General features: G+C 41.7%; 1 protein-coding gene across 4 annotated transcripts in view; it reads left to right on the top strand.

Annotated features, from left to right (window-relative positions):
• Positions 1-18392, top strand: part of myt1lb (myelin transcription factor 1-like, b) — a 109911-nt gene that overhangs the window by 70167 nt on the left and 21352 nt on the right. For 3 of the 4 annotated variants that reach the window (XM_059352774.1, XM_059352771.1, XM_059352772.1), the window contains exons 6-11: positions 3190-4359; positions 8524-8658; positions 12909-12999; positions 14313-14420; positions 15824-16050; positions 17369-17655. In XM_059352774.1, the coding sequence (XP_059208757.1) occupies positions 3190-4359; positions 8524-8658; positions 12909-12999; positions 14313-14420; positions 15824-16050; positions 17369-17655 (2018 nt within the window). The remainder of the gene's footprint in view (positions 1-3189; positions 4360-8523; positions 8659-12908; positions 13000-14312; positions 14421-15823; positions 16051-17368; positions 17656-18392) is intronic. The other variant, XM_059352773.1, reaches the window with a different exon arrangement.

The raw sequence follows: 18392 nt of genomic DNA, 5'->3' as shown, positions 1-18392 counted from the left end.
TTGCACATTGTCAACAGTTCTCATGGTTGCAGGGATTTACAGTTTTTGATAAAAGTGTTTTATTTATTGATTGATGTTACTTGATGCACCAGCGTAAAAGACGCAACACTTTCCTTCATCAACCCTGAATAACCACTGTTGCACACATCGGTATATACCCCAAATAAACTGATTTTATTGTGACTTAATTGCAATAAATGGATCTAAAGTATGAAGACATAACTACATCATGATGCCGATGTGAAAAAAGCTTTGTCAGGTCTGTCTGCAAGACAACAAGCAAACAATTTTTAAAATGCTTGTTTTCTGCATGTGGATCAATCAGAGCTATGCTCGTCGGGAGATTCTCAACACCTGGCAGAGTTCTGCACTCAGTGAGTGCACTTTTCTATTTCCATATTTTGTCTGACTGAAGTAGTTTGTTGCAGTAGGACATGATGTTCAAACACCGATTGTGTTTTGAATTGGAAGGAGATAAAAGACTTGAAACAACATATATTGAATCCAGCAAACAGAAGCCATACAATGCATTAGTCCTAAAGTGATTATTTTTTAATATTCTTTTTTTATGTGATTCATTAATTTTCAAAGCCTTTACTGTACAACTGCTGCAGTGTAAACCCACCAGAAGCTTTCAGTGGAGGTGTACTGGCACCAAATAGATAGTTGCTTTCTTGATTCTCCAAAGAGCTCTTTTTAAAAAATATTTAGAACTTTAATTACAGAGAAATTATCTAAATTGATGGCTTAAATAAGCAGGATTCTCCTTTGCAATTATTTTCCCTTGAAAATATTTTAGCCTTCTCCAATAGACCATTGCCAGAACCATTAGAGCTATTAGTGGTAAAACTGGAACCATGATTATTTTTTGTACACAACAGAAAAACAACTTACAAGCATGATCTTTTTTAGGAATGTTTGGTTACCTGTCCCTTGATAAATATTACATCTTGAGAATATTAGAGATGCTGATAATCAAAGCTTTACTTTAATTAAGCTTTCCCCAAAGGCACGGTGCAAAAATACCATCTCGTTTTGGGACTATCTGGTCATGGGCCCCTCCCAACATGCCCAAGACCAGATTTGGCAGGTTTCTCTCCAGCAGATTCAGCTTTGCACCCCCGCATCACAATTGGACCTGACAGTGCCTTCAAGTCCAATTAAGAGTGAAGCTCTGAGAGAGGAGTGTGTTAACCCTGCTTGGCGCGTAGCTCTACCCGCCCAAAGTGTTGATGTGGCATCTCAGCAGCCGTGCTCTTATTTTCTTGCAGAATGTGAATCTCTACAGACTGGTGTTCATTAGAGCCTAGAGCCGAGGCCTTCCCCGTAACACTGAGACAGTAGACTGTTGCCACTGCCTCTGCAGCCTGTCAACAGCATCTCTTTCTCTTGGGTAGTAGCTGATTGCCATGCTTTTCTGATAAGTGCGATGGCCATATCACAGTAGTTGTCACTGGAAGGTATTCCTGATTAATTCTCCAAATCTTTTTCTCATCATTAAGCTCTATAATCATTATGTTTGCTTTATTGAAATAGAAGGCTTTAACAGCATTTTAATCTGTAGCGTTTTCCCTGAGAAAGGCTGGAAAAAATGTTCTATATGCATCATTACCATGTTCCCGATTCGCCCCAAGACAGCAGTACTGGATGGTCGCTGGGCAGATTCCAATCTCCTAAATGTAATAGAGGTGACATTCTGGAGCTTCTCTGTGTTTCTCAGTGGCATGCACATCTCTGTGGCTAATCCAAAGCCAATTCAGGGTAGGGCAGTCTCTCTGTTCCCTCCTTAATCTGTTTCGCTTCCATATCTCTTTTGTGTACCTTGATTGCTCTTCAAATTGCTTTCCTGTGCCATGTTTCATACCATCAAAAATTAAACCCCTGGTGCAGAAGGTTGCTGTAAGAAGCCTTGCACTGTCAAAATATGTGCCTGGTCATTCGTGACTGTTCCCTCTTCCCGCTCTAAAGCCTTTACCCCCCAAGCACCGATATTGTGTTGCTCTCATTAGATTGGAATGTGTGTGTGTGTGTGTGTGTGTGTGTGTGTGTGTGTGTGTGTGTGTGTGTGTCTGTATGTCTGTGTGTCTGTGTGTGTGTGTGTGTGTGTGTGTACAGTAAGAGATGTGAGGGAAAGCCAGTGTGTTTGGTTAGTCTATGTACAAAGTCTATGTCCAGATTTTTTTGTGTGTGCGTACTTTGTTTTGATGAATACAGTTACGTTTGAATAATTGTGTGTCTTGATTACGGATAGCTTTGAGCCTGGTGATAATTATTTGTCATCACTAACAAATAACACATTTTTTTCTCATTATTTATTTCATTTTTTTGTCTTGTGATACGTTAGTTCAAGTCAAACTCTTGTTTATTATTTCTGTGTGTGGCAGGGGCCTCTGGGTTCATTTTCTCTGCAGGAATGTAAGTGGCAAATGTGACGCCAACGTGAGCGATGTGCTCTTGGCGGCTCAGGGCGGAAATGTGAAAGGAGAGATTGGAAGTGCTCCAGGAGTGAGTGCTTGAAATTACTGACAGAAGAGGTTCAGTAACCTTTTGCAGCCTGTCAGAATCAATTAGGCAGTGAAAGGAATTCTAAAGATACTGATGATTGAATGAAAAAAGAACTTTACTAGCAAGCAATGAATAGCTACTGACTGGGGTTCATCATGTTGCAGATGGAAAACCATATTACCTTTCGGATTTTAGATTCTCCTGTAAAAAAAAAAGGAAAAAAAAAAAGATTTAAAAAAATGCTTTTTCCAATTTGAAAGTTTTTCTCACAGTGTTTTAATTCACACTACTGAACAATGAATAGAATTTTTATCTCATTTGCAACTATTTACAGAACTCCTCAGTAATATTATTAATCACAAGACCTGTGAATATCTTTTTCTAAAGAAGTGCAGGAAAAAAGGGCAAAAAACAGACTTGCCAAAGATATAGCCCCTGGTTTTTATAGATTCCCATTTTCCAGCCTATCTTTCTCTGGAACTTTCCCCAACCGTTATATTTAACTTCCTGTGCTGATTCACAATTCAGAACACAAGCTGCTGTTAAGACTCTCAAAGTAAATTATTAGGGGAAGCAAAGAGTTCCTTATCCAATTTAGATGGACCAAGCCCAGAAATCTGATTTACCAGTAAAATAGAATGACGGAAATGAAATTACAAGACGTTTGTTCTTTCTTTCCAACAGAGGACGATCAGATGAGCAGCAGTGAGGGGGGCGAGGGCGATGGTGGAGGTGGCGGCAGCAATGCTAAATCCGGCCCACTGTCGGAGAAGGACAGCAACAACAATGACGAGTACGAGAACTACGATGAACTCGTGGCCAAGTCCCTCCTCAACCTGGGCAAGATCGCAGAAGACGCTGCCAACCGAGCCATGACGGAATCCGAGATGAACAGCAACTCCTCTAACAGCGCTGAGGAAGAGGAGGAGGAAGATGAGGAGGAGGATGATGAAGAGGACGAGGAGGAGGAAGAAGAGGATGAGGAGGAGGAAGAAGAAGAGGAGGATGAAGAGGAGGAGGAAGAAGAGGCGGAAGGGGATGAAACACAAAGGGCTGATCTTACTTTGGACGTTGACAGCGATGTGGTTCGGGAGACGGTGGACTCCCTTAAACTTCTGGCACAAGGTCACGGTGCAGTATTGTCTGACAATTTAGATGGACAGGAGTTTGATAATGACGGAGCTGAGAATGACCGTGCTCACAATGGGGGAAATGCACACAATGGCGGTAATGGACAAGTTAAGATCAACAGTAATGGACAAATAGAAAACAGTGACGAGGAAGTGTGTTTAAGCAGTCTGGAGTGCCTACGAAACCAATGCTTTGACTTGGCTCGGAAACTAAGCGAAACAAAGTCAACTGACCGAAATGGACCTTCCCAGCAAAACCATTTTTCATGCGGGGACGCCAATCAACAGCCCCAGCATCACAGCTATGGGGACTTCCACCATAGCCAAGATGACAGGCGATCGCTTGATAGGAACTATTCCGACATGGACAATCTCATGAAGCTAGAGGAGCAGCTGAGCCCGCGCTCAAAGGCCTTCTCCAGTTGTGCGCAGGACAACCGCTATCACACCAACCTCCGAGACTTCGATGAGGACACGGCCTCTGTGACGTCGGACCGATCAGAAGAAGTATTTGACATGACAAAGGGTAACCTGTCCTTGTTGGAGAAGGCCATTGCACTAGAGTCAGAACGCGCCAAGGCAATGCGGGATAAAATGGCAGCCGAGGCTGCCAGGAGAGATGGGGTGAGGTATAACCACGAAGACCACGGCCCACGGCACGGCTACGGCATTGAGCGTAAAGCCCGGCTTCCTGATGGTATGAAGAAGCCTTTTTACCATAAAGGTGAGTGGTCCTTTCAAATACAGACACGCTCAGATGCTCACTGAGCCGTCATTGGAAACCATATCTACACAAGTATAGACATGCTTACCTCATTTAACAAGCTCAGGTAAAATGTTTGTCTGCCACTGTTTGCCTCTGTATTCTATCTATCCTGTACTGGAGACTAGACAGCCCACATGCATTCTGGGAACCTCACTATAACCCCAGGACAAGCTTTTTCAGCCAATTTGGAAATTCGCATCTCGGTAGCAGCGGGAGCGGCAGCAGCAGCTTATGTTGTTAAAATAGGCCAGCATGGAAACATCAGAGAGTAGGCTTGTCAGGCATAAGTAATGGCAATCTGCACGGCCTGTTAGGACCGCAAATCTCATCCCTGCGATGCAGCTTGGGGTAAAGCTGCCTATTTTTAAACCTGCGCAAGCACTTGGGAGAGGAAGCTACAAAACAGAGGCCTTCTGCCTTTAGAAAGGATTCATTCTGTAGGGAACAAGGAAGCTTTTTACCCTTGTTTGTGACAATTATGGCCCACTGTTTTGATTGATACTTACTGATACTAAAGACAGACTATAAATGGCTAATCATATAATACAAAGACCGCAGTATTCCATCAGTGGCAATTGTTATACAGTACGCTGGATGTGTTGGATGTCTGCTTGTCATCGTACAAAGTAGAGTTGCAGTCACACAGAAGTTGCAGTGGCATTTACAGTGGTCTAATTTCAAGCTCCTTTCTTTAATTCCTAATTATTCCTCTCATCATACCGTTGACGGCGACTATATTCAGGCGTAGTAAGGTTAAATAATTTCCTCCCATAAGGAAGCTATCAGATGAGACCAACAAATAGGAGCATGCTAATTCACAGCAGGGTTATATTACATCCTAAATGCCACGCAATTCACAGCAGGTATGTATTGCGACTCAAATGCCATACAAATGCTAATTTTAAAAGCCATCCATGGCCCCTGTGTCTGGCTAATGTTGGAATAATGAGAGGACGCAAAAGACAGTTGCGTCACGATAACATCTTTCCTCAGGCAAGATAGTAGCAGACACTCGTTGACCAGGGTTCCTGTGTGATTCATAAAACAGAGCATGGAGAGGGAGGGGGAATCAGAAACGGGGGAGTTCGGAGAGGAGCCCTCTCCCTAAGAGAAGCATGAGGCTAAGATGAAAATTGAACAGTACCAGAATGACCGATAACGAACGGCAGGCCAACTGACTGCACATTAATTATCCAGAGATGGTATGGTAATGGGGGCCATTTGCTATGCAAAGCGCAGACCGTCCCCAGCCACAATCAATATCCCCTGCTTTCTAATATGCCTTCCACTTGGCTGCTTCCACTCTCTGCAATGGGTGGCAGGCAGAACACACGGGCATCACGCATGTGTGTGTTGGTGCGTGTTGAAATGGAAAATAATTTCCAACATACTGTTCAAACACTGAGAGTCAATGTAATAATCTTCCCCAAAAGAAGCCATTATTAAGAAGCCACATTTTGCATGCAGACGAAGTTCTTTATCACCATGATATTTTCCCTGCCTTTATTGCACTGGTGCCAGGCAGAAGAGCCAGACATGACATAGCAATATTGCATCAAACTCAAATGCCCTTAACGTGCCATAGATAGATGATAGCCAAAGAAGATAATGAGGTGCCTTTTTTCTGATGAATGAGACATGGGATTTCATTTGGTGACTCACTTGTAAATGTATGAGTAGGTGTGCTCCATGCCACCTCTCAATTGTGTCCTTTCTCAACCCTCCTACCCACTTCACTTGATTATTTTTCTCTTTGCTTTTACTCCACAGCCTCTGGTTTATCTTGGCTTGTCAGTAAGGGCCTTAGGTGGGGCTACTAAGTTACACAGGCCTGTAAAACTTTAATCAGTGGTCTGTCTTGCTTTGGCATGAGATAATAGCCTGTCCACTTTGCTAATACTTGCTCCAGATAATGGTTTCTGTCACTCAAATGGCTCCAAATTGATTATACACTCTGATACAACACTATACTCCTGTAACTCAGCTGAGAAAAGATATTAAAGGCTATTATTGCTTCATGCATTTCCCAAGTTTTCACTGAAAATGATAATGTAAACTGCTTCCTACAAGAGCCATTGTATTCTGACTGTAAGAAAAATCCTTGACCTTGTTTGGGAGTCAAAGTGTTTTAAAGGTGGATGGTTACCTTTGCAGAAACCATGCCAGTTGGCACGGCTTGGCATCTCTGTTTTTTGGTGGTAACTATATCTGATCTGAGTTTCAAAGAAATAGGAGAAGCAGCTTTTGGGAAGGGAAAGACAATCTTATCTGGTCTGTGTGTGTGTGTGTGTGTGTGTGTGTGTGTGTGTGTGTGTGTGTGTGTGTGTGTGTGTGTGTGTGTGTGTGTGTGTGAAGCTGACTTAATCCACTTTGTCCCCAATTGGACTGCGTGTCCAATTGGGGACAAAAGTCCTGTCCCCAAAAGCTGGAAAAAGCCACCTTTTGTTCAGTGGTTATGTGCGTCAATGGTTATATTAAGGTAAGGGTTAGGATTACAGTTAGTAACATATTGATAATGCTAAGGGATTTGGGGGAAATCTCCAGGAAATTAATGTAAATCTTAGATGTCCCCAAAAATCGCATAAATAAAAACTTGCGTGTCGTGTGTCTGTTTTGTGTGTGCTTCTTGAACTCAAAACAGAACTCTGTCACGCTCAGCTCAACAAACTGTCATGTGAAGGCATGAGTGATTTTAATGAAGAGAAGAATGATCAGTTCTTAATTGAATCTAAACTGGAAGATGAAATGCTTTTTGTTGAAGGTCACTGACACGAGAGTTATAATATCTCGCAATTCTTCACAAATTTCATTACAGTAAACAAACTTCATGATCAAAAGATCTGTCAGGAAGCCAATTATTGCATCTTTGTCTTCACTCCATTACTTCAAATAAGCACAGCAATAAATAATGGCCCATAAATAAGAAAATACAATCCACTCAAAATTCAAAAATGTTTTTGGTTGCATCAGTCAGGGGTGTAGATTTGATTTTCAGAAGCAGGGGACATGAAAGTCGGAGGTTGCATTTTACATATTTATATCAAACTAGAATATAACACATCATCATGAAGTCATGCTTACTAAATGATTGGTAGTCAAATACAATGAATAAAACCCTGTGTAAATTGTGGTTATGTTCTATTTAATATTCTTAAAATAACATATAGTTTAAATTGATAGAGACATGTATTTTATCATGCATCATTATTAAAAGGAGTACTGATTTATCTAATGTTTAATATATTGTTCAAAATAACATTTTTTAGAAGAGAGATGTACCTCCTCATAGAAATTTCCATTGACTAGCATATATTTAATCTATACAGCAAAACTAAACGTCTTCAACAACTCTTCCTTTCTAATATAACTGTGTGCAGCTCTCTGTCCGTCCTTATGTCATATGCCTTCTGTAATTCACTTATTGCATCTTAACTCACCTGCCGCTTATTTGATATCTGGGAGAAATGTGTCATAGCAACATACATCTCTGCAGCCTGTTGCACCAGTTATAGCTAGTTTGGTCCACAGTTAAGTCCACTCTAAACAATACCACTCTAAACAATATATTGAAACTGTAAATTAGTTTGATGTTTGGTTGCACCCAACAGACTGAGTTTCATCTTAGTTATTCTTGCGTTTAGTTCAAACTAACCTAAATAATGTTGCAGAAAAGAAAATTTACACTATTTGTGGCAAATCAGTGAAAAGCATGACGCATTAACGGCTTAAAATAGTTAACGTTAATCACCAAACAACATCAAGAAGGTACATAAAAACTGGGATAAAGAATTAGGACTAGGTAATAACTAACTTTCGTGAAGTTCTAGTTACAAACACTGGAAAATAACAACATTGGCATCAGTGACAGCCAACTTACTTATGTGTTATTTTGCATGTTTACAGACACCTTGTTCTGTCGATATGTTTTAGCAGGTTGGAAATCCTAAATCAAAGTCGTCATAAATGTCTGAGGGTCTTTATTATACATTATATAGGTGTAATGTAATACAGAGTTGTGTTGTTGATGTAAAACAACCAGAAAAATATAAGTTCCTCTTCATCTTCTCAGCAGTCCTGCATTATGTCACGAGTGATCACCTCACTATGACTTTCTGCTCACAGATGCTTCACGCGCAGACAAGAAGGAAAGCCGGTGTCCGACACCAGGCTGTGACGGCACGGGTCACGTTACGGGCCTGTACCCCCACCACCGGAGCCTGTCTGGATGTCCGCACAAAGACAGGGTGCCACCAGAAAGTAAGCACTTCAGTCACACACCAAACCAAACATTGGTTTGGCTTATTTACCCAAGCTGTGGCCTTCGTGTTCTTTGATGTTCTGGAATCAGCATGTTTCCTGTGACCACTGCTGTGTCTGGCTCATTCTGTGTGCTGTGGACTTGCTGTTGTGGGACTGTGTTTGATATTGCAGTGGGGGGTACAGTGAGGGGTCAGACGGGTCACAGCTGCACTTCTCTTGTGACCTTTTGCATGGGGCCATGGTTTTGCTTGCGGATTGCCTGCCCAGTGTGCCGTGCTGATGAGGTGGGAAATGAGTCCTTGGTGGTGTGCAAATAGTAGCAATGCAGCAATCGGTGAGGTGGTCAAGACCTGTCAATCAGTGACTTACTTGACTGCATGAGAGATTCTCCTCCTCTAGATTGACTGACAGTGATTGAGAGAATATGATGATCCCATTCACTTCATTATTGTAGAGGATATATTGTTTGCATGCTTCTTCACAGCATGATTTATTATTGAATGTGTGACTGTTGAGAAAAGGTTAAATGCCATGCTTTTGTATTTCATTCAATTGTGTCCCGTTTAAATATTAATTGAGTCTCGATTTTTTTTTTTTTCCCACAAAAACTTGAAAATGCTCACAGACCTTGATAATACTGACCTGCCTTAGTCATCCATGCCATAAACCCCATTCATTTATTTGTATTCCTTGCTCAATTAAGTTCTGTTGAATAGAAAGGCTGTATCATATCTCTAAGCCACGGATCAAGTGAAGTGGCAATAAACATTAGCCTTGAATGAATAGTGAGTTTTCCCTTTCCAGATTTCACCCTGGCTATTTAGTCTCATTCACCTTGTGCAAACTTCTCAATAAAAGCCCATTTACACGTTTCATTAACTGCAGCGTGAAAATCAAGTTATGATCTGTCATGACCCAGACTGCAATCAAAATAAAAGAGGGTTTTAATAATGGCAAAGAAATTAGTTACCATTAAAACCAGGCTTGTAAAGACCAGCAGTGTCACAGATGACTCTTATTCTGTGGAGCGCTGCTCACACAAAGGTCCCTAACCTGAGATGTACTTGTCTCCCAGAAATGTGAAATGACTGTGAGCAGTTGACCTTGACTAGGATCAAGAGCCCCAAAATGGAATTTTGAATGGGCTTCAATTGATTGTCACTGGAGATTTTGGAATACGATGTCTCTGTTCCTCCTCCTGTTCCTCACTTGTCTTGATGGGGCCGACTTTTTAGGGAAGTGATACCAATAATACTGCACAGGATGCATTGGATCACAAAAAGTTCTCTTCTTGATCTTTGTGGCATCGTCTTCAGAACTTCTTCCTTGACTTCACAAGGATACTTGAGAGTGAAACACATACACACACACACACACACACACACACACACACACACACACAGATTTTGTTGCTGTTAAAAGATGACCTGCTTTAGGTGGCTTGAGTTATCAGTAGGGCTTTGCATTATCAGCTGTACATTAGGCCGGCAATACGTTATTTCTAAGGCAGAAGATGCTATGGATGTCAGTGCAATTTGAAGTGTGTTTGCGTTATAATTTTGAAGTTTGTATGCATTTATCTGTTGTTAAACAAATGTTTGTTTCATAGACATGTTTGATAATTATTTCATGACCTTCCATGAGCCCGGTCGTTCACAATACCTTCATAAATGAAGTTTGAAGTTGGTTTTTCAAGATATCTATACATATCTGATTGGAATCAAAGTTAATTGTTGACTGTAAATAAATAACATTCTAATAGCCAACTGTTTGATCTGAGCTACATTGAGTTATATAGTTGGAGCACTTCAATACACTCATATTTATTTATACATATCTGTGCAATAATCCTGATAATTATGTGCAGTGTCATACACAGTACTGCAGCATTTAAAAAGAAAATAATGTTAACATGATTTATTTTTGTACAGTTTTGTTATATAGCAACAGTAGCATTTTTGTCATATTTGAGTGTGAACAACCCTGTGCATGTATGTGTAGTGTTTTTTAGATGATGCACAGCAAATTTCGACGTACCATTTGTGCAATGTCAATTATACTGATTCTGTTTGATGCTGCTGTACTGATGGATAGCTAATGTTAGCAGTTACATCAGAAGAAAAATAGGAAATGCCGAAAAAACTGTTGTGTAGACGGTTAACTGAGGTTTTCACACTGAGATACGAGGCACATAAGATAAGCGATTATTCACAGTTAAGTGTTGTAAAATGCTAAATGATGCCAGTGACAAGACAGTTAGTACTGATGGATAGCTAGCTAATGTTAGCTTGAGGTTGAGCAGCATTACAGTCATACAGCAACAACAGACTGTCGTCTCCAACAGTATCTCAGTCTAGCTCAGATCCAACAGTTGGCTATTCAAAGGTTATTATTACAGAGTAATGTGATTTAATAGATAGAAAAACAATAGACGCCACTGTGTTAGACTGGAGGTTCATGATGATGATCAAACTGATTTTATTAAGTTGTCACGGACTGATCAGGTTCAGGGAAGGTCACAAAATAATTATTAAACATGTCTTTGAAACAGTTCGAATCCAGCTTGCGGCTTTTCTGTTTTTCAGTTTGCATGTTCTCCCCGTGTCAGCTTGGGTTCTCTCTGGGTCCTCCGGCTTCCTCCCACAGTCCAAAGTCATGCAGCTTACGTTTAATTGGTGACTTTAAATTGGCTGTAGGTGTGAATGAGAGCATCAATGGTTGTCTGTTGCTTTGTGTCAGTCCTGTGATGGCCTGGTAACCTGTCCAGGTTGTATTCTGCCTCTCCTACATAAATGTATACAAACTTGCCAAAACTGTAATGCAAAAAAGTGCCAAATTGCATGAACATCTATAGGATCTTCTGTTTTCTATCCCCTAAAAGTGTGCGCAGTCTTGAGCTTTTGCCCTGTATGTGTTGGACTGGTGTATGTAGCGGGCAATCACCAGGTTTCTGTCAGTGTTTGGTCAATAGTCTCATGCAGACTCCTTGCTTCAACACTTTAAAGGTGAAGATGACACACGTGTAGCTGCCTGTGGGGAGGATTCAGCTATGGGCAAGTCTTTCTCCCCTATTAACACATTTGCAGTACTGAATGGACAATGTATTATTAATGCAGTGGCTTCATTTAATTGGGAAATCACACAGTGCAACCAGACTGTTCCCTGGGAAATGTGAAAAATGACGATTAAATTATATCTCAAATTCATTAATTCTCATTCCTGTTTGCTCATTGTGGCTCTTTTCTGGAGAAAGCTAAAATATTTAATCAGCTCACATGGGAGTCTTTGTTTTTGTCTTTAAAGTGAATTACCTTTTGTAACATGCAAAGCATTTGAAGCCACATTGCTTCCTGTTTGCGTCCTTGTATTATTCCCGATAGTTACACCCGTGCCCGCTGAATCAGGCTGTGTTTTAATTTCTTACCATTCTATCTGTGTCTTTGCAGAGGGCAGGGCAAAACTGGGATATGCATAATGTATTGGCTTGTGGCATGTTGAGGTGGCAGGCTTTGTCCAATTACCTGCACCGAACGCCAATTAGTATGTAAGGGAAGGAGGATGATGAGGGGTTAAAGTTTAAGGGGGTGATAATGATGAAGCTGGTGCCGATGGGGTTTGGCCCCGTGCGCCACTGATTTCGAGACGACCCTTCCCTGCGCCCGCGCCTGCGGTACTCCAACAGCTCCTCTCGGACATCCATAGATCATTAATCTAATTGGCGGGTTGCCGAGGGGATGTGAGACAGTTATGGACTGTTTTAATGGTAAATGGTATTGAAGACTCCTCACTCTACCCTAACAACGTACGGGTGATAACAAAGCACACTCTATCAAGGAGCTGTATTCCATGTGTCTGCTTCTGCCATTGATTTCAAGGCTTGTGTTTTGCATGATTGCTAGCTGTTGGTTGTTCTGCTCTCTGCATGCCCAAAATTTTCTTCCATTTCTGTCTCTTGCTGGCTTTGTCCTGTTAAACTTAAATGACATCTTTTTATTCATGACTGTCCCTATTCCATGAATACTAATTTGAAAGGCTGGATAAGTGGAAGCAATATGGTGGGAAACCTTGCCTGCCCTCTCAAACTAGTGTTCATTAAAATGAAGAAGAGGTCATTTGGGTTCACACAGGCTCATTTCTTAATGATGTTTATAATGCCAAGCTCCTCACACACTAATAGAGCTCATGCGTGATTGTAAGGGGCTCCTAACCTTCCCTGTCTTTCACTCCTATTTCCTGTCTGTGTGAAGTTGTGGCTATGTATGAGAATGTTCTTAAGTGTCCTACGCCTGGCTGCACGGGACGTGGCCATGTCAATAGCAACAGAAACTCCCACAGAAGGTAAGTGACAGCCTGCCCATATGAAACTGGCACTGTCCATGTTGCACCCTCCTTTTTTCATCGTGGGACATTTAATTTATGAAGTGTTGCTCTGAATTATTTTTTTTCATCCTCAATTGTTTTTCATGTCATCTTTTTGTTTAGTTGTTGTTATTATTTTTGTCTTTGCAAAATTTTGTGTGGATGAGTAATCTTTCCTAAAATGTTGTGTAAAAGGGAATATTTAAAGTACTTCAGCTGCTTGACAATCTCGTGGTTTAGAGACTGATTAGAATGCAGCAATTCACACCTTCCACAGTATAAATCATTTATCAGCTCATGCCGAAAAAATGGCATCTATCAGGTGCAGGTTTGGAGGGAGAAACTGAAATAGCAGGGCGCTGTTGCCAGTGCTGTCAGACAGGGCGAGGTGACAGTGAAAGAGGAGTGTCACCCACAGCAGATGCTCAGGGAGTCGAGCATAGCAGCAGCCATTAGCACCTTTCTGCCACTCAGCCAGGGTGACAGGAGAGGTGCAGACCTGGGAGGACCAGAATGCTTCCACGCTGTGCTTAGTGACACGGCTGCAGTGCAAAATAGGCACGCACATGGACACGCACTGTAAACTTTCACTTTTACTAGAAAGAGCTGCGATAAACCTCCATCTACAACCGCACACTTCCAAACCTGATACACACTCTTATATCTGCACACATCTGATGACAGGTGCTCATGAACACAACTCTATACTGGCTTCAGGCCATTGTCAAAGATAATTTTTTCACCACGGCCCGGCACACTACAGTTGACAGACTGGATGGAGAATAATAGGGGTTAAGGATAACAACATGAACTTTTGTCATATTTGGTCAGTTAGTTGTCAGGAGGAAGTTTTACAGCTGTAGATGCTATTGGAACATACTGTAGGTGTAGATCCCAAGTGTATGTGAGTGTGTGAGTCTTGTCAGCATGTGTTTGAAGGAAATAAATGCACATTTTTATGTGCATTTGCCCATATGGGAATATCTATTCTGAGAAGTATTCCAAGCCGTTCAACCAGAAACACGCAAGCTGTTACCAATTGTGTTCTTATTCTAAGTGTTAAAAGTGATGGAAATGAATGATTTAGCATTTTAAGCAAATACTTTTCTCAACTACAGTCCGGTATTTTCAAACTGCTAGATATTGGCATTAATTGGCTGACAGACAGATGTGCACTGGCTGACAAGTTCTCTAACAAGCCCAACCCTTTACAGCAGGTGCATTCAATGTAACATTTTCACAAGATGCAAGTTCCAATGTGCAACTCACAGTGAGTTCCTGTCTCATTTCAGCCTGTCAGGATGTCCCATCGCTGCAGCTGAGAAGCTGGCCAAAGCCCAGGAGAAGCACCAGGGCTGTGAGGGGCCCAAGTCCAACCAGGCCTCTGACCGAGTCCTAAGGTAGTATTCACTCTTCATTTTAATACACTTTGGAGGTAGCCCGAATGAGGAATGGGAAGTGCATAGCATCGATACATGCTGTTTGTTCTACAACCGTTGTCAATTTATTGTTTATATTTAATTCGTATGTAGTCTATTCTGGCTGATGTTGACTGATTGGTCATGCACCCTGACATGAAACAGTGGTTATCACAGCATTCGTCCAATGAGTGATGGTGGGTGACTGACAATTTGCTAATCAGTGCAACGGGCGGGACTAACGTTGTCAGGCATCATCAAGCAGTGTGTTTACATAGAAGGCATGTTTTCTTATTATTACCGGACCTAACCTTGCTCCAGTGGCCATCTGGCGCACCGGGCAAACTGGTCGTCCAGTGGAGCATTAACCATAAAGTGCCTTTGCCTTTGGGGTGTTTATGAGAGTGGAGCAGGGTGTCTTTGGAGAGGGCAGGCTAGGTGTCAGTCATTTTTTTATTTGGCAAATCAGAGCTGCGTGCATGGAAATCGTTGAGGTTGGAGGCAATGTCGGACTGAAGATGGAAACATCTGTCTGATATCAGGCAATGGTCAGTCACTAAACTGGAATGCAAATGTTTATTTTGCATAAAGGTGTACAGACTGTAATGTGATTTTAATACTTTCCACCTAGAGAAGTGTTTCAGTCTCGTTGGAATGGTTTTTATATTTTTTTTCTCCCCTGTATTTTTTTGAAGGTACTCAGATTTTGTCTCCCCTTTTTGTTTTATGTTTATGTTCTCCCGTCCCCTAGGAATACTTCTAAGAGACTGCATGTTCATTTCTGTGCTCACTATTGAAGGCAAATCGTTTTATTAGATTCTAACAAAATTGGCCTCATTTATCATAGAGAAGGCAGAGCTTTTTGAATGAGAGTTTCTTTGATAGTCATGAAAATGCTATGATGAAAAGTCATAAGTAATTGTAAATTTTCTATTTATATTTAACTGAGCATCAGCATACGATCTTACATTTCATTTCTTCCTTGGTCTCAGATTGAGGATATAAATGCATATCAAATGATAAAAGCACATCAGAAGTGTGCAAGTGTAATAAAAGATATGTGGAAATTCAATTTTGGATGTTTTTATTGACTAGGCATGAAAAACACTTGTAGCAGGGTTATTTTTTTGTAAAGCAAGAGGAAGAAGACATCCAGTTATGGTGTATAAAAGGGATGTCCCACAGCCTGAATCACCCCACCTCCCTCTTCCATCCACCAGCATCATGTTCCATATTCTATTCCTGGGGTATTTACCACAACAGTCTGCCCCTTCTCCTGCATTTTGCCCATTTTTTTTCAACCAAACCCCAAGTTCCCTCTCCTTCCCCTGGGCAATATTGAGTGCCTCGGTCCAACTTCCACCCCCTCGTCATTTATTTTCCAGGCCTATGTGCTTTGTCAAACAACTGGACTATCCACAGTATGGTTACAAGAACAATGTTTCCACCAGCACGCCCCGCTCCAACCTGGCCAAGGAGCTGGAGAAGTACTCCAAGACCAGCTTCGACTACAGCGCCTTTGATGGCAGCAACAACCACCAAGTGTACGGAAAACGGGCCATCGCACCCAAAGTTCACGGACAAAGAGACTCCTCCCCCAAAGGATATGACGGTATTATTTTACAGCTGGATAAAAGTGTTTAATTTCTCGAGGCTTTCCCATGTTGCTGTTCTCATTTCTCCCATTGAGAATCTAATCTTCGATCAAGATTAAAAAAAGTTCATTAGTGCACACAGAGGAATAGAAAAAATATTTCTTTCAACTGTATCAAGGATAAATATTTCAGGGTCACAAAAATGTTCTGTGGAATCTTGTTACATGGCGCATTATTTTAAATTTGTGTCAATTAAAATACCTAATCTTAAACCATTTTTTATGCTTCTAAATATGAAATCTTGAAGAAATGAAGCTCCTTGTTGTCGTAATACTAGTTAAATATATTTTCCAGAAATCCTAAATTTGGTGCAGAATTCGACGTAACTGTGCACTGTGCACACTTTTCTTTTCTAGGTTTTTGAAATGGAACCACAGTAAGCTGTGACCCTTAATGAGTCAATTTTAGCTGTGCTCAGTTTGGAAATCACGGCACAGAATATACTGCTTTGGGCGCTCCCCTACTTCAAATTTGAAAGTCACATAATAACACAAACAAACCAACCAAACGAGCTGGCGGTACTGTTAGGCCAACCACTCTGTGTTCTGAGATATAAAATTACTGTTTTTGTCAATGGAGTCTGGTTACTTTGAAGAAAGTATAGATAATGGCTTCAGTTCATCAGTTCAGTCCTAAAGAGCTGTCTGACAGCCAGGTAAAGGGGTGAAAATATTGTTAATGTAGAGTATTGATTTCTTTAGGTGCTCCTTTTTTGGTGGCTAAAATGAATTCAGTACACATCACTCTTCAAAGCAACCAGACTCCTTTGACAAAAACATTAATTTTACCTCACAGAACACAGGAGTTGTTGGTTCACTGATGCCACGATTTTTTTGTATGACTTTCAGTCTCAGAACCGAACATGACAGTACATACCTTCCATGCCAATATTCCGGTTTCCAAACAAAAACTTACTGACTGTCGGTAGTATAAACTGACTATGGATAAGGATAAATATGTAGCAGCATCAGAAATCTAAGTCATGCCACTTGGGGAAAAGTTTTCAGAAGGGCTTGGAAAAGTAGAATTATGATACTTAAACATACATACTTTGACCAAAAATGATATGTTTGCATTGGAATACATAAGAAACACTACTGGGAAGCTACAGAATGAAAATAAAACCTGAAGAAAAATTAATTAATAAATAATGGACTCGCCTTAATGAATTGAAAACAACTGACCAGCTTTTGAAGGCATGTTAATTAATTTAATACATTGTTGTTTATCAAAAAGCATTGAGTCCCGTTTCCATTTCTTTGATGTGACCCACAGTCAAGCGTTACTGCAAGAACTCCAGCTCGGCCAGCAGCACCACCAGCACCTACGCTCCCAGCAGTAGCAGCAGCAGCCTGAGCTGTGGAGGTGGAGGAGGGGGCGCAGGAGGAGGCAGAGGGGGCGGGGGCAGCAGCGCCAGCAGCACCTGCAGCAAGAGCAGCTTCGACTACAGTCACGACATGGAGGCCGCCCACATGGCGGCCACGGCCATCCTCAACCTGTCCACGCGCTGCCGGGAGATGCCCCACGGCATGGGGGGGAAGCCTCAGGACCTGTGCTCTCAGGTAAGGGGGGTGAGGGTGAGGAAGAATGATTAAATACTGCCACCTAAATTCCAAAAAACGAATCAAAAGTGACATCTGCAGGTATATTGATGTATATGTTGGTCTGGCGTAGCGGGGCACTGCCCTGATTTGACTCTGCAGCCTCACATGACTTTATATTCACTCCACCTTTGTAAGACTTCGGCCTCCTGCAGCAGTCACAACAAAATCCACTGACAGATTATCGCTGCGCTTCCTTCATTATACTAATGCTGGCAGTGAGAACTGACAAAGATAGGGAGATTTCAGCTGTGCACAGCGCACGTACACACTCACACTCTCACACACACACATTCCATTAAAGATCGGGGCTGTGTCTTACACTCAGGGCTCAGCAGGGCAGTTTTTTATTTTCCGTCTGGGGATCAGATAGGAGCAGGACGAAGCGTCGTTTGACACGGCGTGAGCCCAGTGTGTCATTTCTGAGGAGATAAGGTGACGGTGTTTCTGTATTATCTGTGCCCAGATGCTGAGCTGGAAAATGGGGGCCAGAAAGAGCGCGCACAGCAGAGGGCTAATGCTGGCTTAATGCTAATGTTGACAGCGGAGACTGCCGGAGAATGAGAGTGAGGGTGATAGAATTGAAAATAAAGAAAGAGAGTGAAGAAAGCCTTTCTGGTGAGAGGTTTCTAAATGTCACAGTGCAAAAGGGGAGGATAGGAGGATAGAGGAGAGGAGAAAGGTACTGAGGAAGAAGA

The sequence above is a fragment of the Centropristis striata genome, chromosome 16, assembly GCF_030273125.1.
Source record: "Centropristis striata isolate RG_2023a ecotype Rhode Island chromosome 16, C.striata_1.0, whole genome shotgun sequence".
Taxonomy (NCBI): Eukaryota; Metazoa; Chordata; class Actinopteri; order Perciformes; family Serranidae; genus Centropristis; species Centropristis striata.
The sequence above is the reverse complement of the archived record's forward strand: the minus strand, read 5'-3'. Positions and strand labels throughout refer to the sequence as shown.